Raw genomic sequence first — 23,378 nt, 5'->3', positions numbered from 1 at the left:
GCAGAATTTAATGCCACAAATAAATCATCTCATTTTCGATCTGGTGAAGTTTTAAAGCAAAAATATAATAACTTAAAAAAATCAACCAAGGCAAAATTTTCTTACAATAAAAAAGAAATTTCCAAAACTGGTGGAGGCAAAGCGAATATGAAGGAAATTTTAGATGTCGACCAAGCTATAACAGGACTGATGGGCGAAGAAGTGGTTTCAGGCCTATTTTTGATAGCGATTGTGAGTGATTTGATTTTAATTCATCTTTAACTTTTTTTATTTAAATAACAGGTGCTACACAAAAAATGCAGCCTGATGAATTTATTGACGATTTAATTAATGTTTCCAACTGTGAAACAGGTAAGTATTACTAAACTTTTATTAACAATATATTAAAATATAAATATATTTATATCGTTACAGACCAACAAATACCAACAAATGTTCTAATTGCAGATGATGGTAAATTTAGCAGTAATAATAGTTATTTATGTATTAAGGGCATAATGTGGATGTTTATGTTAGAGAGCAACTAGATTACAAGATCGAGGGCCTTATTTAATTATAACACAATTATAACACAAAACTTTTTTTAGAATCAATAAATAATAATCAGGTGGTCCGGGTACACGCCCAGTATGCTGCAACAACCTAGGCATGAAAAACTAAATCCTAGTCGAACAAAAACGCGGAATGGAAACTTTGCCCTAAAGAAACTAAACATAAACAGCATTTTAATTCAAGAAAAAATTGATTTTGTGCGTCTTCAAAAGGAAAAATTTTTGGAGGAACATGAAATAAAAGTGCAAATTTTAAGGCTGCAGTTGGAGCAAGAGCAAGCAAAGAAAATAGTCTAAACTGATAATTTCTGATAATTTCTTTAAATATTTGTTTAACACTATGTATTTGTTCTGTATTTTGAAGATTTATTGTTTCTATTGTTACAAATTATTGAAGTAATTATTAATAAGTGATCGTCGCACAAAGTTGTGATCGTCCCGGTTATTATTACGAATCTCTTCAACAGGTGGATTGTTATTAATATTAACTAAATCGATAGCTCGCCGTTCTTCTTCGTTGACCAAAGGCTCCTATGTTATGCAAAACCGCTGTGGCTGTGATAATTGCTTGCGTTGTTTGCAATTTTGTCCGCAGTCCCAGTGCTAGCCCAGGAAATCTTTTTTTCCAAACACCATATGATCTTTCAACAGGGTTTCGGGTTCTAATTTGAGACTCATTATACAAATTTTCTGCTCGTGTCCTTGTCTGTGCAAGAGGAGTTAAGAGGGACGATTTGCAAGAATATCCACTATCCCCGACGAGAACACTGTTTTCAGCAAATTCACCTGCTTCAAATCGGTGCATAATATTGGAATTACGAAAAATATGTGAATCATGGGCTGATCCTGGCCATCTAGCTACAATGTCTAAAAATTTTAAATCGCTATTAGAAATAATTTGCACTTTCAAACTGAAAAATTGCTTGCGATTTCGGTACACTTCAGCATTCTGGCCGCCCGGATTAATAATTTTTACGTGGCTACAATCAATGCAATCAATGCTACATCGGAAAACGTGCCTTCATGTAATTTTTTTTTTTGCAGTCAAATTGTTCTTCGTTTGTTGTTCGCATTTTTATTGTCACTGGTCTTAATGCGTTAAGTGCTAAACTAACTTTACGTATAATTTTTCCAGTTGTGGTCGTATAATACCACTAAAATCTCCAGTAGTTTGAAGAAATGAGTCTGTGGCATAAAAACCTAACGTCAAAAGTATTTGGTCTGCAGGCGAAACCGCAAAATTTCTGATAAAAAATGAATCAAATGACATAAAACCAAATTTAATTTACCATTCCGTGGGACACCTTAGAACATCATTTAATTCTTCAATTAAATTCTCAACGGTACGTAAAGATAAACGAAAGCGTTGAAAAAACTCCTTATTATCCCATTTTTCAAAATGATTTACCCTTTCCCGCACCACTCTTGCTTTCCGCAAAGGTATTTCTTCATCATCACTAAAAGCATTTACTTCGAAGTCGTTCATTTTCTGACATTTGTTATAGTCAAAAGGTAACCAGTAGTTAACTCATACTCCAAGTGCTAGTTAAGTTAACTTGTAGTTTACTACAAGTTGGATAGTAACCATCAATTGAAATAAGGAATTTTGAACTGAACTGTAGGTTAACTATTAGCCATGGGTTAACCAACGATTGAAATAACGGGCCTTAGAAGTTAACTTCTAGCTATTTTTAACTGTTAGGTAACTATAAGTTAACTAAAAGTTGGAAAAACCACCCTTAGGGTGGGTTTCACCAACCGCAGTTAAATAACTTACCTGTAGAATAACGCTATTTTTTAAATAAATGTGACAGCTGTGGTTTCACCAACTTCAGTTAACGTTTATTAATCAAATAAAACGACAAATAAACTAACTGGGCAAAGTTGGTCGGTTAAATTAAAGTTAATTCAATTTTTTGTGCAATGGATTCATTTTCAGTTTTGTAAATCTCAACTTGTATATAATAAACACACATATTTTATTTGTTAAGTATTACAAGCTTTGGAGGCATAGATTTACAACACAACTGCAAATATTCCACCTTTTGCACTATCGATGTCCAAAAGCCTTGGTCTGTTACTACTTCCTTTCACTCTTTCAAGATCCTCCTCGACCTTTTCTAACCATCATTTTCTTAGTCTCCTTTTTCATATTTTACCTATCGGTTTCCTGTATAGAACTTGTATCTGTCCCACCCATTTATTACAGATATTTTCCTAAGAATTTACAATCAAAATGCGACAACCACCGCTGACATCCTCCCATATTGTTCTGTATTACATATTTCATAGTATAGTCGTTCTGATTGTTTTCCTCTCTCCATTTTTCTTGTTCTTTCAGTTCGTCCATCATTTCTTGCGAAACCGCCATCGCCTGGAACGGCAACTTCATCGCGACATCGTGTAAAACCTCCTTATACTCGCACTTGCCTCCAACTTCCAAAATCATTCTCCCAGCCCCATTCTGTGGCCTTGTCCTTTGCGCGTTACCGGCTGCCACGGTGCATCGACTCTCCAGATTGCGAACATTCTATTTGCATCGATTTTTCTGCCAATCGTCAATCTCATCATTTCAAAGTGTTGCCACTTGAATCTTCCACCCCCGAGGGCCATGATTCCGTACTGTTTATGCAGGAGCAAGTTGTGGACCGGCTCGGGCCCCCGCATTAACCTCAATCTCTTCTGCATTTTGGGGGCCCTCACAGAGTGTAAGTCGGGACTTTGTCCACGAATCTCAGTTTGGGGCGCTCCGGGATCTTTATATGGTCGTAGTTGGGGGGCGGCGGGAAGTATTTTATGCCACATGACTGCAACACTGAGACGACGGGGGCTCTGAGAAGCTTTTGAATGTTCATCGCACAATTTGAGGTTAAATTCTAAAAAGTGGACTTGCTAAGTTGACCAACGTGTCCCACCCATCTTAATATTTGCGCCTTTATAAGTATATGCGGTTATTCTGGGCTCATGGTAGAGTGTATACACACCTCTTGGTTAATTCTTCTCTGCCATCCCAATATTTAGATTTCAACATAGCACTTAAACCTCCGCATTTTCAATTTTCCTTTGCAACCCTGGCTTTTATTTCTTTCTCTTCTTTCCCCTCTTTTCCTACTTGCACTAGATGCACAAAGTCTTCAACTTCTTCAAAAATATATTTTCTATCAATTTCGCTGCTTCTCACTTCGCATTCTTCAGCTCATTCTTTATCTGGACTCGCCATCACCATGTATTTTGTTTTTTTCTCATTAATTTCCAGTCCAACTTTAAATACATCTCCTTATTCTAACTTTCTTACCACCCGCTTTGTCTCTTTTTCCGATTTGACTAACACAGACATTTATAAAGCGATTCGCCAACCCAAATTTTCCTATCAATTGCTTGATTTCCTCATAAGTTAGGACCACCATTTTGCCAATAATGGAATGTCGTTCGCGAATGCAATGCACTACCTCATTTCTTGTTTCTACCCGCGTCATTATTGTTAATCTTACTGATTTCTTCGGTATTGCCAACTGTAGCATTGCGTGATAAACTTATTCTCTCTTGATACAGACATAACAAGGAGTTTTGACTTTTCAAAAACGTAAACTTTTGTATAACTGCCAATGATGGCACTTCAATGTACACTCTAGGCTAAATTAACACTATAGTTAACTATTCGTGAAATAATAAACCAGACGTCAAAATATTTTGGTGAAACAAAATTTTACTTAAGGGGATATCAAACAAATTTCAGTATAGGGCAAATTCAATGTATTTTTCCAAACACGATTACTCGAAAACTATTTGAGTAAATTCTTTCTGTTTTTTGCATATGAATCTGTTCAGCGTGCACTATGTTGAATGCTATATATAATTTTTGTAAAATGATTCTTTAATGACTTTTTGATTAATTAAATACGAAAACTTGGCTGAAAGCAAAATAATTTTTAGCATTCCACATGCGTAGACTAATTTTACATAATGTCGACTAAACAGATTTTTTTTAAAGTTAATAGTTTTTGAGAATTGTGTTTCGAAAATTTCATATTCGAAACATGTTATCCTTGTTTAGCAGTAACATCTCTTTTCTCTGTACCAGATAGGTCTGTCTGGTAGGTAGAAATGCGGGTATAGCAGCCGTCAAGATAATGTGGCGCTGACCTGCTCAGATGACTTGACTTTTAAGGGTTTCTACGACGGTGCGGTTGGGGGCCCATAAATTTAGGTATTTATTTCTACTGGTTTAAGCTGTCAAAAATACATTAAATTGTTAGGATCGCATTTGCTAAATTCAAAATTAAGAGGATTCATATCAGATTAATTTTATTTTTTGTACCAATAAAAAAATATGTAAAAATCAACAACAAATTACGAGATAATTTATTAACTAATTAAATATATACAATTTATTAACTAACAAATAGACAAATTAATCAAATTCCATTTCACTGGAATCGTCGACGTCATTTAAACTAATTATTAATTCTTGATGATGATTTTTTCTATAATTATCTTCAATCTTTATTACATGCGCAACACTGTTTTTCCAGCTAGAAACGCTGATTTTGTGTTCTCGATAAATTAAATCAATCGCTTCTTTGCTAAATTTGGGCGCTGTATTATTTCGCCGGATGTGTGCCTTCAACTCCGACCAAATCAGTTCAATAGGATTGAACACACAATGATATGGATGCAGCCTTAAAACGGTGTGTCCATGTCTCTTTGCAAGCTCGTCAATATGGTATGATTTGCTATATGTTTTGGTGCGAAGAACTTCGATTAATTCAGACTTTCTGTAATTTTCTTCGAAGTAGACGTCGTTTTCATGCAAAAAATCCTGGATTTCATCTTTTCGGCTAGAATTATTCGGGATTTTTCGTAATTGGAGCGAATGATAGCTTATCCATCACAATAATACTGTTTGGTGGAAGGTGAGAAATCAGTTTTGTTTCAAACCACTCATTAAAAATATTTGCTGACATATTTTCGTGGTAATCAACTTTTGCGTCCTTAATGTTGGTCGCAGCTAACAGTAAGGCATCTTCATGCAGCCATCCATCTGCGGAACCCACTTTCAATATAATAACACGTTCCCCTCTTGATGTTGGTACATTGAAAGAACACCTCTTCGAGCTGTCGGTCCATCCACGTTGAGCCGTGTCGTGGGTGTCGTACCACGTTTCGTCCAAGTAGAAAATTGGTCTGTTTTCTTCTCGGAATTTTTTTATATCATTCAGATACTCGTAGCGCCATTTCCTTAGTCGTTCAGACTCCATGATAACGACTCGTTTGTTAATTTTCTTGTACCTGAAGCCAATTTTTGTCAAAAAACGCCTCAAGCTAGTTTCCGAACAACTAATCATATTATTGCTCTTCAATTCTGTGTTCAAGAGGCACACGGTGGGAGCAATTTTATTTTTATAAAAATCATAAATTGTCCTCCGAATCATTTCGGCATCTTTTACATCATCTAAAGTCCGAAATACTCCAGAATCTGAGCGCACCTTCCGAGTTTGAATTTCATTCCTCACAATTTTTTGCACTGTTGAAGAAGCAACTTGTGTCGACAATGATGTTTTTTTTATTATTCCTCTTTCGTCACCTTTGTTTTCTTCCACGAAAAATTGGAAAACACTTTTAATTATCTCCTTCGCGTCGTTGCTTAGAAATTTGTGGCGTCTTTTTTCTTGAAAATTTCTTGTAGCATCTTCTTCTACCGACACATGTGCTGCTCCTCACAGCTAACTGTTTCGACGTCGATGTCACTATTTTCTACTTGATCCTCGACTGGACGCCACATTTTTTTGAAAATCACACAAAATCACTTTGCTAATCAAAAGCCAGTTGATATTCTCACGTTTAGAATAAGACTAACTTAATGTGCAAAAAAAGTAGGGAATGTTTTCTGTTTTCAAAAACAGAATCTTATTGGTTCCAATATTTGACTAATTACCTAAATCCTGAAAATGTACGGTCCGGGAATTACGCTTGGATTATAGCTAGGTATGACATTTAAGGGGGGGTTTCTCCAAAATTAGTCAGCACTAATTGTAAAGTAAGTACCATCGTTACTATTGTTATTATTTACTTCTGAGTAAAAAAACAGTCCCAAATTGTGGGATTAAGATTAAGTCTATGTGTATTATACAAAAGACGGTATTAGCTATAATAATTCCGACGTCGAACGTATTTTTCCAGTAATTTTTGTAATACAACGGAACAAAATACTTATAATAACTTAAAACGTAACCGAAAATTATTACTCTAACGATTCAAAATAACAAGACGACGAAAACGTGTTTTTTTATTAGAAAATCAATAGTATTTATAAAAATAACAGTACTCCTAATTGCGAACCCCTAAGCAGTGTTTGAGTGACAACCCAGGCCTCAGAGCCGAAATTTATGACCCCTCAACCGCACCGTCGTAAAAACCCTTAAAAGTCAAGTCATCTGAGCAGGTCAGCGCCACATTATCTTGACGGCTGCTATACCATAAATCAATTTTGTAGCCGAAGGGATAGTTTACAACTAAAGCTTTTTCATAAACACACAAAATCTTAAATTTGCCTGAAACAAGATTTTTCTCTTTTATTCAAACTGAATCTAGCTTTGATAATCATTTCAAAATTTTGAACTTTATGTCTGATGAATTAGGATTTTAAATTGTTTTAGAATAGTTTTAGGTGATAAATATTTGTCCCTATCTTTATTTTTTAAGGGGATCTCAAACAAATTTGAATATAAAGCAAATTCAATGTATTTTTCTAAACACGATTACTCGAAAACTGTTTGAGTAAATTACCTTCTGTTTTTTGCATATGAATCTGTTCAACGTGCATTATGTTAAATGCTATATACAATTTTTGTAAAGTGACAATTTAATCACTTTTTGATTAATTAAATACGAAAGCTTGGCTGAAAGCGAAATAATTTTTAGCATTCCACATGCGTAAACTTTTCAAAATTCACTCATACGTATTTTGAGAACAACAGACAGTAATATAACGTCTTGTTGTCAAAATTATGACTCTGAGGTGGTGAAAAGACTGAAAAATTTTTCGTAATTTAATGGTTTTAAAAGATAGATCAATCACTAAAACAACAGAATTTATTATTATTTATAATTTAATTATTTATAATTATGTTCAGTGCATCTATTAATTCTTCAATTTTTGCAATTACACAAATCCCACCTTTTCGGGAAAATTTTAATTTATTTATGAAGATAAACATTAAATAATAATAATGAGATATTGTAATTATTACGTTTCATGGGTGTAATTTGTAAAGTATCGGACTCTACTATCAAAGTATTTATGATTTACTGGCCATGGGCAATAATAATTTGGCCATCAGTGCAGTCAAAACTATTAGCTATTGTCCTGGCCACAAAATGATGGTAATAATAATCTAAACCATTCGGGCTGGGGTTTTAATTAAGAAGTAGTTTTTATTTATGGTTTTATTACCGTAGTAAGCAGACTGACCATGGGTAACTCACTAAAAGAGTGCCGTCTGCAAATAATGAAGGTTGAAGGGAGATGCTACATTTGACGTTTGTATGTTTAAAATGTTTCATATAATTTTTTCCTTACGCAGAATTTCGAAGCAGAATTTACCGTTACAGTTTGTTAGATATCCCCTTAACTGACAAATAAAATTTATCTATTGAATAACTAACTGAGCATTTAACTGACGTTGGTGAAACCCACCCTTAAAGTTTACCAATAACAGCGCATTTTCGTGCAATTTAAGGAAAAATACTCGCAGGTGACGTAGCAACAGAATGCTATCCAGCGTGTGAAAGTCTGGTCAGGTCAGGTCAGATTTTGATGGAAAATTTCACGTTAAAAGAAAGTGCGAGCGTTCTGGGACACTGCATGACAATTATTTTCATAATATTTATTTTTTCAAAAAAGATTGAAACTCATGTCACACCTAATTTGTCCAAGGATTTCCATCCATCGTATCTCTCATCCACACAAAGTAAGGTGCAGTTCTTGTATATCCTGAAGGATCAGTACTTTCACATCCATTTCCGCTAATAAAGCTTGCAACTCCCACTAGCCAATATGATCCCGCCAAACTCTGAACGAGAGGACTACCATTGTCACCCTAAAAAATCTTTCCAATTAAAGTTATGGTAATAATAAATATTACAGTGCAAGTTCCTTCGTTATAGTTTCCTTCAGCGCAAACCATATTTTCGGTAATTTGAGTTCCATAAGTTGCTTGACACTCTAAATTAGTTAAGACAGATAACTGAACATACTGTAGATGCTCAGAGAGTTCGGGATCAGCTAGAAGTACCATAAGTTAGCAGTAATTTAAAGAAAAAGATTAATTCTTACTATCACTAGTTTGCCCCCATCCAAAAGCTGTAACCATGTCGAAGTCAAATAAAGTACCTGGATAAATTTTCAGAGTTTGGATCCAATCTAAAATGAAAACACAAGATCGAATTCTGTTTTGATCTTTGACAGAATTTCGTACCAGTTAAGGTCACATTCATTCTCAGCTGAATTAGCCCAAGATCGTTTTGAACAGTTTCCGGGTTAAACTCCGGAAAGAGAAAATATTCAGAAGTAGCCACAGTAACTCGGTCCGGATCCGCCTGTGTTAAAGTTGTAGATCCCAACTGTATTGTAAAAAGTGTAGCACTAAAAAAGTTTAGATTAACTTAAGTTACAACTAGGTAAATAAAACTCACTTGTAGACGCAATGGCCCGATGTAAGCACCCACTGAGGACGAAGAAGAGCACCACCACAAAAGAATTTGCTGTTGGATGTTTGAACGTGAATTGCGACTACAAAGGGATAACTACCCGCTGGAGCGTTTGTCCCTCCGATTACACGAGAATCTGAAGTACAGATTATATTAATTTATTATATGTATTTATCATAAATTAGATGCCATACCGGGTTTTGCACATTGCGAGTCAATGAAGAAAAGGCCGCACAGAAGAAGAAGCGACTCAATTTTCATTTTGACGAGTCTCGAAAAAACTCGCGAAATATTATCTTGAATTATGGTGGTAAGATAATGATTTGTCATCAGGTGATCATGCAATAAATTTGGTAATAAAGATTGTGTACCTAAATAATCCCACCTGAGTACCTATTTTGACATTTAAAAAGAAATGTTTTTGATGCGACTAGTCACAAATTCTTTCGCTGGGGTTTTATTGTCAATAGGAAATAAATAGAATACCAAATTGTCAGAAACTAGGACTGAACAATTTCAAAAATACTGAGAAATTCTAATTTTTTTTTGGTTATTTGCTGCTTCATAGGATTCTCTATTCAAACCTAAAATCCTTTCTATGGCTGCTATTTTAAATACTCTTTTGAATACAATTATTCTTTTGAGGACGATTATGTTTCTGGGGGTTTGCGGTAAGTAAACCATTTAAAATGTCAAATCCATAAACGCACTAGATTGCTGTAAGAGCAGTGCTAGGAAGATGAAAATAATTAAAAGTAATTTTGGTGAATAATTTCAAAAACAAATTTAGAAGTGACAAAATTGAGTGACAGATTTACGGTTTCTCAAACATTACATATAGACAATCCAAAAATCGTTATTATACCGCAATTTTAGAACTATTATAAAGTGTTAAGATTCGTCGAGCATCCAATAAAAAATGTCACATTCGGAAAATTTTTTTTCGTACAAACAAATGAGCGGCGAAGTATCACCTGATGTTATCGCTCGTTTTTATGAAGCAATGGTTTTTGTCGCATAGATGAAGATTTAGTATCGCGGTTTTCCCAGCAAATTTTCACTGATTTTTAATTCGAAAACGAAAGCATTTTACTACTAAGATGGCCCCTTGAGAACACAGCTACTTTTTAAGGAAAACACCCCGATTTTCAAGGGTTAACAGAAAAGCAGAAAAATCGTGAAGACTCCCGTTTTTAAGATATATTTTAAAATTAACATTTTTTAAAGAAATTGTCCGAGTTTTCGAACTCACCCTTTTTTTAAAAAGTCAAAATTCGAACAAAGTCTTCATGAGTGAAGCGAATTTTAAGAAATATATCCTGTTCTATCAAACGTGAATACGGTTTCGGCCAAGAAAAGTTACCATTTATAAACACTTAAAATTCGTCTTTTAACCCTGTTTTTTCTGTTGGGGGCATTTCAGCACACATATGAATACGGTTTTGTCCAAACAAATTCGGACAAAGTCCTCATGAGCGAAGCGAATTTCCCTTTCAAAAACATTCAAAATTACAAATTTTACCCTGTTTTGACTTTTGTACTAGTAGGTCCCCTCAGAACACAACACATTTTTAATGCTTTTAGCCTGGTTTTCAAAGTAACTTTTAAAAAGTTAAAATTTTTAAAGAATTTGCTCGGTTTTTCGAAGTCACCTTTTTTTAAAAGGATTCTGCCCTGTTTTTAAGAAATATAAGATTCGATTTCGGCTAAAAAAATTCACCTTCGGAAAAACAGTTAACATTTTAAGGATTATGCGTTTTGAAGGTAGTTTTTTAAAAAGTAACATTTTTAAAGACTGACCTGATTTTTATGTATGTTAAAAAAGCAAATATTTCAAAGCATTTTAACCTGTTTTTAAGTTTATACAGTTCAAATTTTAAAGATTCTGCCTTGTTTTTAAAAAACAGTTCATAGTGGCGTGAAAATACATTTTACAAACAAACCTATATTTTATAATTTAAATTAATTCTACGCCTGAACAAGAACTGAAATTCTCTACTTAAATCTAAAATTAATTAAATTGAATAGAATAAACTATAGGAAGCTAAACTTAAACAAAATCTTGTTACTACAATAACTGAAATTTCATATTTAACTGTTAAATTAATTACACTGAATAAATAGGATGCTAAACTTAAACAATTTTTGTGCAATCTATATTTCATACCAATTGATAGTGTGGCCCCCATTTTAGTGTTAAAGAGTATATACACATTGAGCGGTGTATTGTACTATGCTAGGAAATTTTGGAAAAGTTGGTATTACTTGTAAAGTAATAATAGGGGGATGACGCAGTCAAAGTTTTAATTGATGACATTTTCTGGTTTTCAAAAAGTGGATTGTAAGTGGATGAAAATGCTTGCGCCAACGTTAAAAAAAGCCATTTCGGTCTTCACTTGCTCTGTACCAATGTGTAAGTTGACATTTAAGGTTTCACATGAGGGTCATTATTTTGTTTAAAATTTTAGAGCATAAACTATTGACGAAAGTTCAATGGTTACAAAAGAATATTGTCTGGCCACCATGAACTTCACTGGTCTGTAAGTTTCACCAATCAAGAAAGGTAGACCTAATGTCTGGTGTATTTCAGGCCACATTCAATTTCTTTCTATTTAATAGTTTGGTTATTGCAAAGTTTGTTTGGTGTACACATACGATATCGTTAAAAAAAGTGATCACTTTTGTAAAGGAAAATACTTTTGGAACCGTCTAATTGCTACAAATCTTAAAAATGCACCATTAAAGGGACACAACTTTGTTAAACTTCTTTGCAATGGGAAGTTTTGTGCTGACAACCGCACCTCAGAGTGAATCCCATGACAATTGGTCATAATTTGAAAAAAGACATTTTATTTCTTACACTAAAACAACATGAAATTTTTGATATGTGAGGTATAGACGTATTCAAATTCAGCAATTCAAAATCCTCGATGGTTTGAGGTAGATAGAATTTACAAACCTAAATACGAATTGAACACTTTATAGTTGACTATGTAAACATTAAAAGCTTTGCTAAATTCTCCATTCTCCAGTTCTTCTAATAAGTTAACAACTTAAATATTTCAGTCATACGACTGCGGGCCACGAAAACTTTATAATTTCATTGTCAACAACTAGAAAAAGAATTCACTTCTTTGAAAACCATTCAAAAGCCATTCCAATTTTGAAATAACTTCAAATTTCCGTAATTTTCAATTAGCCAATTGTCAATGTTTACAAATGATGACGTTTCTGGCAAAGTGCTGTCAGACAAGGTCGTCAACTTTTGGTGTATAAAAATGTCCCTATGAAGTTGTACATTCCTCCACACCATTTTTTGGGATAGTCCCAAATTTCGAGCCAAGTTTGACATTTGGACCTTCACTATCAATTGGTATAAAGTATATACTACTGTAGGTACCCGTGGTTTCTGCAGAAAGATCGGAAAGCTCTCCTTCACGAATATTGTCAAAATTATGAAAATGTGGAGTGTGGTCACACAGCAAATTTTTCCAAACAAATAACCATCCTTGTTCACCAGTAGCATGGTTTTGATAGAATTCATAGTCCACAATTTCTGCATTAACTGGTTTAATTTTGTTTAACTGTTTTCTTAATTCCCGACCCTGGGGACCTGGTAAAAATTTCATTTGTGGATTTACGACTGTATACAAAACACACCACATACACGGTGATTTTTTCTTTCTTGTTTCACGACTCCAAATTCGGCTTGGCCTAAAAGGACAGTCTGGCAGTGTTAATTTCTGGAACAGTTGTAGTATTTGTTGTTGATCTGTGCAATTTCTTGGGCATAACAAGAATACACGATTAACTGTAAATTAACTGTAAACATTTATGTAGCAATAACACCGGTATTTACGATCCGGATCCTCCATTCAGGCGACCATATGATCATAAGTGAATAGTGATTCTGGAAATTTATAGTTCTTTGCTTTTTCGTTTTCGTTGAGTGTAACCTAGTGTTGATGTGTTGACATGCAGTTTGACATGTGACAGTAATGCAATGCGCTGGGGTCATTGACTTTAACTAAATAACCTAGATGGTGCAAAGTACCCGCCATGATGTTCCTACTCACCAGCCATATTGGAAATAGTGGATTCAAATTTTTAGGCAACCCGCAATTTTCAAGTGTAATGTTTTACTCTAAGTTCAAATAAACGACCGAAAATAGTCTAAAGAAACATGCAAAATTTCGTAAATTATGACTAAAGTTGTATACCAAACGGCCAAAATAATATACAAGAGCTTTAATTAAAAACTAGGTTTTATTTAACCATTTTAAAATTTTTCAAAACTCCTACAATTTTTAATTATTTTCATACATTAAAATTATACATTATACATTATAAAAACTACAGACCATTTAGTATTTACACTCATTATCATTGAATTTCGATAAAGTAGAAATAGTTTATCAAAAATCACTGAGAATTCTACAACATAGAACAGAAAACAGACTACAAATAAATTATTATTTAACTCATTATTTAATCAATAACGACGCTTGTCAACTTATTTTAATGCCATCGTTGGAAAAACATCTTAGAAAAGTTATAATAACATTTTTTTTACCTTTTAAAATGTAAAACAAATTTTGCAATATACCCAACATTTGATACGCCGGTGTATCAGATTTATATCATTGCATACACAAATGCTATTTCCAAGATGGCCCATGCTAGTAACACGGATTTCTACCCCCACCACCAGATTTTCACCGTCTAGGTATATTATAACATGTCACTGGTTGGGGTGCATTCATAACGTTCCCACTCCCAACAAGACCAACAAGAGACGCGCGCACTTATATGTATAAATAGTTGCATACATTGCATGCAGTAAAATCAAATCGAGCGACTATTATGCTGATAAATAACATTCCTATGAAATTGCTTTGTTTTTAAAAAAAGTACAATAATATGCCATTTCATAACAATTTTAAACAAATTTTAAGAATTTATATGTTCTTTCACTTCTTCTGGAGATAATTTTGTGACAGCAATTTTTCGCAACAATCCAACTTCTTCACCTTCTGTCAGCTCAAACAGAATTTCTTCGTCATTTGATATGCAACAAACTGTCTCTTTCAAATTTATAATCATGTAACCTTCCATTTACATAACCGATTTTTTTTTTAATAATGTTTAATAAGAGAGATATTAAGTTGCATCATTCAGTATTCTACTTTAATTTCTATTTTGTCTAATATCCAAACGGTATTGTATCAAAGTTTTCTAGAATAACTCTCGTGTCATAAACAAAACCAAATTCCTTTGTTTCTATTTTATTTAAAAGTTCTTTAGTTTTAGTATATCTGGTAATTCGATTATATTGTGTACTAATTTTACTGTCTTTGTGTTCTAAAATATTGTTCATGCTATCGGAATTAATCTTTTCGGACGTTTCATAGTTTAATGTAAATCCTTTAATTTTGCAAACAACTTTACTTGTATTAGTTTTAAAACAATAACTTTTTGGACCTGTTGATATCCAATCAGCAATCCATACGTCCTTACCTAATTCATCGGTCCAATCTCCCAATAGACAACCTGTTTTAACAGTGTTTTTACCATTACTATATATATAAAACGTGTACAGGCGCAACGCCTCTCATAAAACGAGATTACCGATAATACTTTGGGAACAAATTTCTCCTAGACCGATTTTTTCTCCGTCTTTTCATCGAACTTTTCCAAAAGTACAGTTTCCCGAAAAAAGTTTAGGGGAGGTTTCGTCCTTTTCGGACTTTAGGTTTTGGCGTGAGAAGAGACTTTTGAAAGTCGTTTTCGTTCGTCCGGTTTTGCTGACGTGCTAGACGTTTCAAAATGCTTTGAAACAGAGAAATGTTCGTCGACATAGTGAAAAATTCTTGGGGATTCTTTGAGTGAGTTGTAAACACTTAAAAGCGGCCACCCATAAAGGTTTATATTTATGGTAGTGTTTTTTTTGCCACTTGAAATCGATCCCAGCGACGACGAAAACATAACCGGAGATTGATTGAAGTACTCTGAATTAAACTGAACGTATTTGTGGCACTGAATTTTTTTTCATCGGTTTATACACTGTTAGGCTTATTTTTTTAATATAAAAATTTTTAGTATTTTTTGTATTTGTTATTTCTCCGAAAAGTGGCTTTGCTGTTCGCAATTTTGCATACGCTACGCTTCGCCTTGCTACTACATTTTAATTGCTCGACAAAAAGTACCACTTTTTTGCCGTCTGATAAAATCTATTTTTTTCAAACGTCATAAATTTGACAGTTTTCACGATTGAACCGTACCATCTCGCTCCTTTTGCCCTTTTGCGGTCGAGTTTCCAAACTAACAAAGTGGCGGGTTTATTTTTAATAGAGGACCTCTTTGACCGTCAAGGTGTCTTCACATGACAGATCATCATTTGATGGACAAACATTTGTTGAGACTCTGTATAAAAAATTTGCATACATAACAAGTACCTGACGGGCTTTTTTTGAAATTTTGACTATCAAAAAATAGTTTGGCGCGATTTTATCGAAAGTCAATGCAGATCTCCAAACTCCACACCCACCCTCACCCGAAAAAAAACGACCAGCAGACAAACGGCTGGTGAATTTTACCGAATCTGCTAATTTACCGGTTTAATGCTTTTGTGTAGTGAGGACTCCAATTATGCCATAAAATCACTATTTGGTACCTGCTGTAACTGTAACTTGACAGCGCAGCTTCAAATATTGCCCGAGTGTATTTTTTACCTCTTTTCTTGGGATCCTGAAGTGCATGTAAACAAACTGGACCGCCCCTTCCGGGTGACGAAGACTTTATTACTTAAAACATAATCGAAGAACCGAACGTGAAATGAATTTTATTTTTCTAAATTTTAATTCATTCCCGACCTTCTACAACAAAGTCGTACTTTATTATATTTCGAAACAGTAGCGTATCATTTTTCATTCATTCTTCGCACATTGGGATATTTCTCCAAACAGTTACAAATGGAAATTTTATTGCAAGCGTGTGATTTTGTTACGGGGGGAAGTTACAAAAAACACCTACAAGTAAATCTTAACTTATTCTGTTCTGATAATATAAATAAAATATTCTTCATTGTATAATAATGAATAAACGTATAAACAACTCGAAGATAATAATAAATTTTCCAACTGTCAACTCCGTCCAAAAATAGATTTTTTCAAACGTCAAAAATTTGACACATTGTTTATCCCAATTGTCACGGTAAAAGTTTAATTTTTAATTTTAATCGTTCAAAAGCAGTAGATATTAGAGGCTAAAAATGCAAATGTGTGTGGCTTAATTCGGTACTCACTACACAAAAGGAGTAATCTATCACAGTACTTGATTTGTTATTTATTACATACGTACCGACATCACTCCACACCCTTCTTCACCAAAACAAAACGACCATCAGACAGCGATACTAGAGTGGTAAATTTTGCAGATGTCTGTCATCAAAAACAAAATTTAAGAATCTGTTAATTCACTGCATTTTAGTCCTTTTGTACCACTACTTCTGTGAATACTCCAATTAGGCCGTACAATCATTAATTGGTGCCTGCAATTGTAAAACTTGACAGCGAAGCTTCAAATGTTGGCCGATTGTGACCAGCATTTTTTACTTCTGATCTTGGGATCTGAAGTGGTTGTAAACAAATGATTGGACCGCTCCATCCGGGTGACAAAGACTTTTTTACTTAAAACATAATCGAAAAACGGAACGTGTAAACAATATTGTTTTTCTAAATTTTAATGTATTTCCGACCTACAACAACAAAGTTGGACGTGCTAAATAAAAACGTTTAACTCTTTTGAATTCTTATTTCTGGAATTAACTGGAATAATCGTGGCAACCAAAATTAAACTAGCAAGACGCAATTTGCTGTTCTGATACATAAAGAGCCGGTTTAGATAATAATTTAATTGAATGTAAGTTAATCTGGCAACTAATTTGAGAATTGCTAACATTTGATTGACAGAAAAACGGTTACATTGTATAACTTTAACATAATATTAGGTATTTGTACGAAATAAATCCTCTATGATTAATGCATTTTCCGGTTCAATTTCTTACAGCGAAGCCCGTTGGTTTTTAAATTATTTTTCTTGGTACATTTTATTATTTATTTTTAATGTAATATAAAAAAAAATCCAAGCGCAATTATTTCTATCAGAGTTTCAAAAATCGAAAGACATAAACCACGGAGTCATATTTCTTTGCTAATTGTTAAATGAGAGTTAACTACAATCGTAGTAAATGCAGCCTGTATAATTTACCTATTTTCCTGTTCATTTTTTTATAGCGAAGCCCGTTGGTTTTTAATTTATTTAATTTTAGTACTTCTAAGTATTCATTTATTTTTAATATAAAGTTAAAAAACATTGCCAAACGCAATTATTTATATCGATGAGAGTTTCAAAAATAAAAGAACATAAACAACGAAGTTATATTGGTTTGTTAAATGTTAAATGAGAGTTAATTAGATGCCCTCGGTAATCGATGAATCTCGATTTTTTTGTGGATCTAGCTTTTCTGTGGCCATCTTTCTTTCATAGTATCTTATGCATTAATTTCAAATCAAATTCCAAAGCTAGGAAAAGCGAGGTTTACAAAAAAGACGAAATTTACGGATTTTGAAAGGTGACCTAGGTCCCAATTTTGGTAAAAAATGATTGTTTTGGTACGTAACTGTGGAATTCCATGAAATGAATTGTCACAAACTCACAAAAATTATCAATAGCAGTCTTTTGGCATTGTTGAATTAAAAGTTATAAATTTTCCGCGTACTGTTTGATTTTTTGTAGCGAAGCTCGTTGGTTTTTAATTTATTTTCTTTGATATTTTAACCTATAATTAAAAAAAATGTCAAGAACAGTTATTATTTTTATCTATCAAAGTTTCAAATATTGAAGGACATAAACAAGTTTGCTAAATATAAAATGCGAATTAACTAGGTGGCCCTCGAAAATCGGTAAATCTCGCTTTTTCGTGGATCTAGCTTTTCCGTGCCTATCTTTGTTTCATAGTATAACAAATAAGAAATCAAAGGCCACGGAAAGCGAGGTCCACCTAGTAAAGTGTAATAAAATATGTACTCAAAAGAGGTGATAAAATGGTTGACGAAGGTAAAAAAATGATTGAAGAAGGAAATAGATTGACTGAAGAAGTAAATAACATGCTTCCTCTCTGGGGAGATACTTGTACAAAACCGAAAATGATCCAAAAATGTAATAAAATCGTTGAAAGAGGTAATAAAATGATAAAGAAAGGTAACAAAATGATAGAAGAGGGTAGTAAAGAACACAAATGTGGCTGGGAAAAATGTAGAAATTGTTATAAAGAGGTTGAAATACGTAAACATAAATGCTAAATGCATTTATGCATTATTATATGCAATGGAAGCGGCAAAAAGGTGGAATCTGTCAAACAAAAATAAAAGACGGTGGTAAAGAATACAAAGTAAAAGGTTGTAAAAATTGTGTTAAAATACGAATAAAAATTGCGGATGTTCATTTAATACAACTAAATGCTCTTACACACAAAAATATTTATTCTTTGATTATGAGGCGATGCAAGAAACGGGCAAACACGTACCTAATTTAGTTATCGCTCACGATTTTTACGGTAATGTTGATTCTTGTAAAACCAACCAAGATTTCTGTAAATGGTTAGTTTCTAGAGATCATAAAGGATACACAGCTATTGCACATTATGGAAAAGGTTATGATTCTTACTTTATTCTAAAATATTGCGTTGAAAACGGTATTAAACCTTTCTGCATATAGAATGGATCTAAAATAATGTTAATGGAAATAAAATCAATTAATTTAAGAATTATTGATAGTAGTAATTTTGTTCAAGGGCCTTTAAAAAACTTCCCCAAAACATTCGGTCTAAACGAACTTAAAAAAGGTTATTTTCCACATTTTTTCAATACAACAGAAAATCAGAACTATATTGGAAAAATACCAAATACAAAATACTATGGTGTTAATTCTATGAAAATAAAAGATAGGCAAGAGTTTTTAGAATAGCATAAACAAAAAAGAAAAGAAAATTATTTGTTTGATTTTAAAAATGAACTTTATGATTATTGTAATTCTGATGTGGATATATTAAGGAGAGGTTGTCTTGAATTAAGAAAACAATTTCTAGAAATAGCTAACATAAATCCTTTTAGATACATTACAATATATAGATCAAAATATATTAAAGAAAGATACAATTGCAGTTGTTGATAAGCTGAAAAAAGATCAATATTCTCAACAATCAATTTCTTGGTTGAATAGTTTTCATAATCCAAATATAAAACATACATTAAACGATGGTGAAGTGAGAATATGTGGATCAAAAGTTGATGGCTTTGATGAAAAAACTAATACAGTCTATCAATATCACGGTTGTTTTTGGCATGGTTGTACAGAATGTTATAGTTCAGATTTTATTAATAATAAGAATAAAACAACTATGGAAGATCTTTATGAACAAACAATAGAAAGAAGCGAGCAAATAAAAAAAGCTGGCTATAATTTAATAGAAATGTGGGAATGCAATTGAATTAAATCTAAAGAATATGAAGAAGAAATGAAACAAATTAAAAGCAAATATAAAGAAATTGAAGAACTTAATCCTAGAAATGCGTTCTTCGGAGGAAGAACTAATGTTACAAAACTAAAAGTTAATGGAAAGAAATTGAAATATATAGATATTTGTAGTTTATATCCAACAGTACAATGGTATGATGATTATCCATCCTACTAAAATATTCAAACCTCCTACATATAATTCAAAATGGTATGGTTTAATAAAATGTGCAATTTTACCACCAAGAAGTTTGTATCACCCTGTTTTACCTGTTAAAAATAAAAGGAAATCTGGCGGTGAAAAACTAAAATTTCCGTTATGTCAATTGTGTGCAAAATTAAATAATCAAAAAGATAAGTGTACTCATACGGAATCTCAAAGAATTGTCAGAGGAACCTGGTGTACAAACGAAGTAAAAAAAGCAATTGAAAAAGGATACAAAATAATAACTATTGATGAAGTTTGGCATTTTGAACAAAAATCGAGTTATTTGTTTCAAGGATATGTAAAAACATTTATGAAAATAAAGTTAGAGACAAGTGAATGGAGAAATGATTTTGAATCAGAAGAAGAATATAGAAAAGCCGTAAAAGAAATTCTAGGTATTGAATTGGGTAAAATAGAAAATAATCCTGGAAAGAGATCTGTTGCAAAAATCTGCTTAAATTCCTTATGGGGTAAATTTGGTCAAAGACGAAATATGGGCGCAACAGAGTATGTTACAGATATTAAGAGATTTTACTAGATCAAAGTGTCTGTTTTATAAAACATGCAATTTGCAATTTTGTCTCAAAACGCTTCAAATCTGGTACACATCGGTTTGTAGGTTCAGATATAACAACAATTACACCCAACGATGTAAATTAACACTGAATATTGTAGATAAATTCATGTTTTTTCTAATAAACGACCACAAAAATACACTTTTCAATAACAGATTATGCTTTTCACCCACCATCTTTGCAACGTTCGCAGCGCCACCATCGGTCATTTGTTTTGCGAATACCGGGTCTAAACGTGCGTGGTTTGTGAAATCAAACAACATAGTGGCATTATTAAACGTCACTCACTGAAATTAACTTGAATAATGAAAGCGTTTTTCGACCCCTCTGAAGAGATCGCTTGGGGTCCTCTAACACTCCAAGAAATCAAAGATGACCTCGCGAAAGAACCCGCGAGGATCGAGCGTCGTCACAGCGACCCCCACAAATACTCCCTTAATAAAAAACCAAGAAGAGGAAGTTCGCTGCTGCTGGAACTCAACGACACTGTCAAAGAAATGGAAATGGCGCTAGAACACGGTTTGGACTACGTGATGCCGGACAACGAAGATAAAGAAAATAAAAATGGCCGATTTAAAGTTCCGGAGGTGCCGAAGAGCAAAGTTGGGAAAAATAAGTACGAGCATGTCATCAGTCCGGTTGCTTTGTACATACGGAGCGGCGAGAGACAATTGTCCAAGTCCGCGCAATGTTTGTTGTTCAAGAATAAATAGTTTTTAAGTTTAATAGTTTAAAGAGTGTATATTCGTCCGAAAATAGGTCGCGAAAGTAACAAATGACCGCCATTTGCGAATGTCAAGTGTCATGTTATTTATCAAGCCATATCTCAACAGTCAACACCAGTTTTCCTGCAGTTGTGGTAATTCTTCATTGCTATCGCGGTTTAAAAAATTACTGCGTTATGAAGCAAGAAAATGGGGGTAAATCAATCGAACAGGTGCTGACACATTTCGTTCTAAAAATCGGATTAATAGAACTATTTATAGCTGAGCTGTTAGTTTCAGCGGAGCGTGAAATTTATTATGAATTTGCATTGGGGATGAAGCAATGAACTGTTAAGTTTTATATTTCGGTTTTAACTTTCTCTATTTTTCATATCCTAAAATAACAAATAGTTATGACCAAGTTTTGTTATTCGAGCTTTCGCATATTAATAGCGCTTCATACATATTAATGCATTGTTTTACATCTGTGCTTAAGCAAAGTAGTGGTCAGATTGTTAGCATACTAACCACATTTCAGCTTGCTTTTTATGCTAATACCAATTGATAGAATTTTGGTGCCACTTGTTCGAGGGCGTATTGGGTTAAAGATACCAGAGTTGGTTGTAACTGCAACGGCATCTGCTGCAGAAATAGTTCGCGCAGTACACCATCGTTGACGAACTGTCTATCACCCACCAAATTCCTCATATGCCTGAGTAATTGAGATGGCTTTCTGCTGCCCAGTTCCAGTCCGGACAAAAGTTGTTTCAGTTTTTGAGTTTCCGACAATGAGGTCCTGTTTATTATTGTTTCTTTTAAATTTGTGTATGGTCGTGTCGGGTCAGGGGTTTTAATGACATCAAACACTTCTTGCGCGATCTCCTGCGGGAGGACTTTTAACAGGTGTTGGAATTTCGTGTCTTCTCTCGTAATTTTAGGGTTGGCTAAGTCGAAATTTGCCTCGGCTAAGTGGAACCAGATCTCGGGGGTATTTCCCCAAAATGGAGGTAATGCGATAGCTGCAACTGTCGTCGTTTGTTGATTTGGTCCTGTTGGTGGTGGTGTATCGGGCATGATGTGATTGCGGAACTCTTCACTCGCGTCACTTTCTTGTACCGATGCGGATATTGTCTATGATTTTATCCTTTCCACCAAACAATTAATCACGTCGGGGTCACCAGTTTTGGTGGTTAGGATTAAATCAAACTGCGACACGGATAACAAACTATATTATAAAAGAAAACGTTATAATTGGTAATCATGTACAATCGGAATCTGAGAAAAGACTATTGACATTTTTGACAGTGTTCGAGTCAAGACCACCTATCCTAGAGGTTGCCACAGAATGCTACATTTGGAGTAATCAATGTTGGTTTTGTCTGCTATGAAACTATTGTTGAACATTTGGGAAAAAATGCTTTGAGTTTTATAGGAGTGTAAAGCATTTGTGCGTGCAGCAAATTCGTTTAATAAAACAATAGAATTTTTAGGTTGACAGTTTTTTGAAACATTACTATCATTACGCATATTAATTCTGCATTTATATTGGTTTCTGAACTTGTAAAAAAGGACCTCAAATTATCCAAAGCTCCGGTTGCCCGACCTGCTTCGCAATTTGATGCGGGAGAATGATGCGCCATAAAATTGTTTACTACCAACGCCTTGAAGGAATTAATGAAATGAGCTGCATCAGGCGCCGTTTCTCTTCGACCATGGCTTCTTATCGCAGAAAAACATTTTCCAGGCAGTCCTGATTGAAGGCTCTTGGAAGGAAGTACTTCATCTTTGAACATAATATGTACTTCAACTCTATGAAGCCATTTAGAGTTGAGCACAAACTTATTACAGAAGGGACTTTGATAAACTTCCGCTTTTCTTGATCATAAAACTTGAAGTTTTTTAAAAAGCGACAGGCATCCCTCCAAAAATCCTCGTGCTGCGAATAAGTTGTAACACATCCTTTTAGAGGTTTCCCAGTAGGAGCTAGTTTTGTGTTGCCATTAAGGCTATGAAAAAGGGTGTCCAAAAACAAAATTAACTCTCCCATATCGGCAGC

The 23,378-nt window shown here is 33.8% G+C and overlaps 2 protein-coding genes and 1 pseudogene across 2 annotated transcripts; all 3 read right to left on the bottom strand.

Moving 5' to 3' along the window:
- Positions 1-2,732: 2,732 nt before the first annotated feature.
- Positions 2,733-3,430, bottom strand: LOC148173695 (large ribosomal subunit protein uL16m pseudogene; annotated as a pseudogene).
- A 5,043-nt stretch (positions 3,431-8,473) lies between these two features.
- On the bottom strand, positions 8,474-9,590 carry LOC148173694 (brachyurin-like). The gene is made up of 6 exons (XM_088035503.1): positions 9,455-9,590; positions 9,246-9,396; positions 9,029-9,195; positions 8,887-8,973; positions 8,696-8,835; positions 8,474-8,650 (listed from the first exon to the last, which is right to left on the bottom strand). The coding sequence occupies exons 1-6, from the start codon at positions 9,588-9,590 to the stop codon at positions 8,474-8,476; spliced, it is 858 nt and encodes a 285-aa protein (XP_087891629.1).
- Positions 9,591-12,211: 2,621 nt separating this feature from the next.
- Positions 12,212-13,150, bottom strand: LOC148173693 (uncharacterized). The gene is made up of 5 exons (XM_088035502.1): positions 13,120-13,150; positions 12,569-13,071; positions 12,478-12,502; positions 12,391-12,432; positions 12,212-12,312 (listed from the first exon to the last, which is right to left on the bottom strand). The coding sequence occupies exons 1-5, from the start codon at positions 13,133-13,135 to the stop codon at positions 12,212-12,214; spliced, it is 687 nt and encodes a 228-aa protein (XP_087891628.1). The 5' UTR covers positions 13,136-13,150.
- Between the last annotated feature and the right edge of the window lie 10,228 nt (positions 13,151-23,378).

Source organism: Gnatocerus cornutus, chromosome 5 (genome assembly GCF_029298725.1).
Source record: "Gnatocerus cornutus isolate USDA-ARS CGAHR chromosome 5, icGnaCorn1.1, whole genome shotgun sequence".
NCBI lineage: Eukaryota > Metazoa > Arthropoda > Insecta > Coleoptera > Tenebrionidae > Gnatocerus > Gnatocerus cornutus.
The sequence above is the reverse complement of the archived record's forward strand: the minus strand, read 5'-3'. Positions and strand labels throughout refer to the sequence as shown.

Excerpts from the sequence above, each read along its gene's own strand:
- LOC148173693 (XM_088035502.1), bottom strand. Across the intron at positions 12,433-12,477 it reads TGCCAGAAACGTCATCATTT|TTATTTCAAAATTGGAATGG; the intron begins GTAAACATTGAC and ends GGAAATTTGAAG. Across the intron at positions 12,313-12,390 it reads TTTGAATGGTTTTCAAAGAA|TTGTTAACTTATTAGAAGAA; the intron begins GTGAATTCTTTT and ends GAAATATTTAAG.
- LOC148173694 (XM_088035503.1), bottom strand. The coding sequence starts at position 9,590 with ATGACAAATCATTATCTTACCACCATAATTCAAGATAATATTTCGCGA. Across the intron at positions 8,974-9,028 it reads AATGAATGTGACCTTAACTG|ATTGGATCCAAACTCTGAAA; the intron begins GTACGAAATTCT and ends TTTTCATTTTAG. Across the intron at positions 8,836-8,886 it reads ATGGGGGCAAACTAGTGATA|CTGATCCCGAACTCTCTGAG; the intron begins GTAAGAATTAAT and ends TGGTACTTCTAG.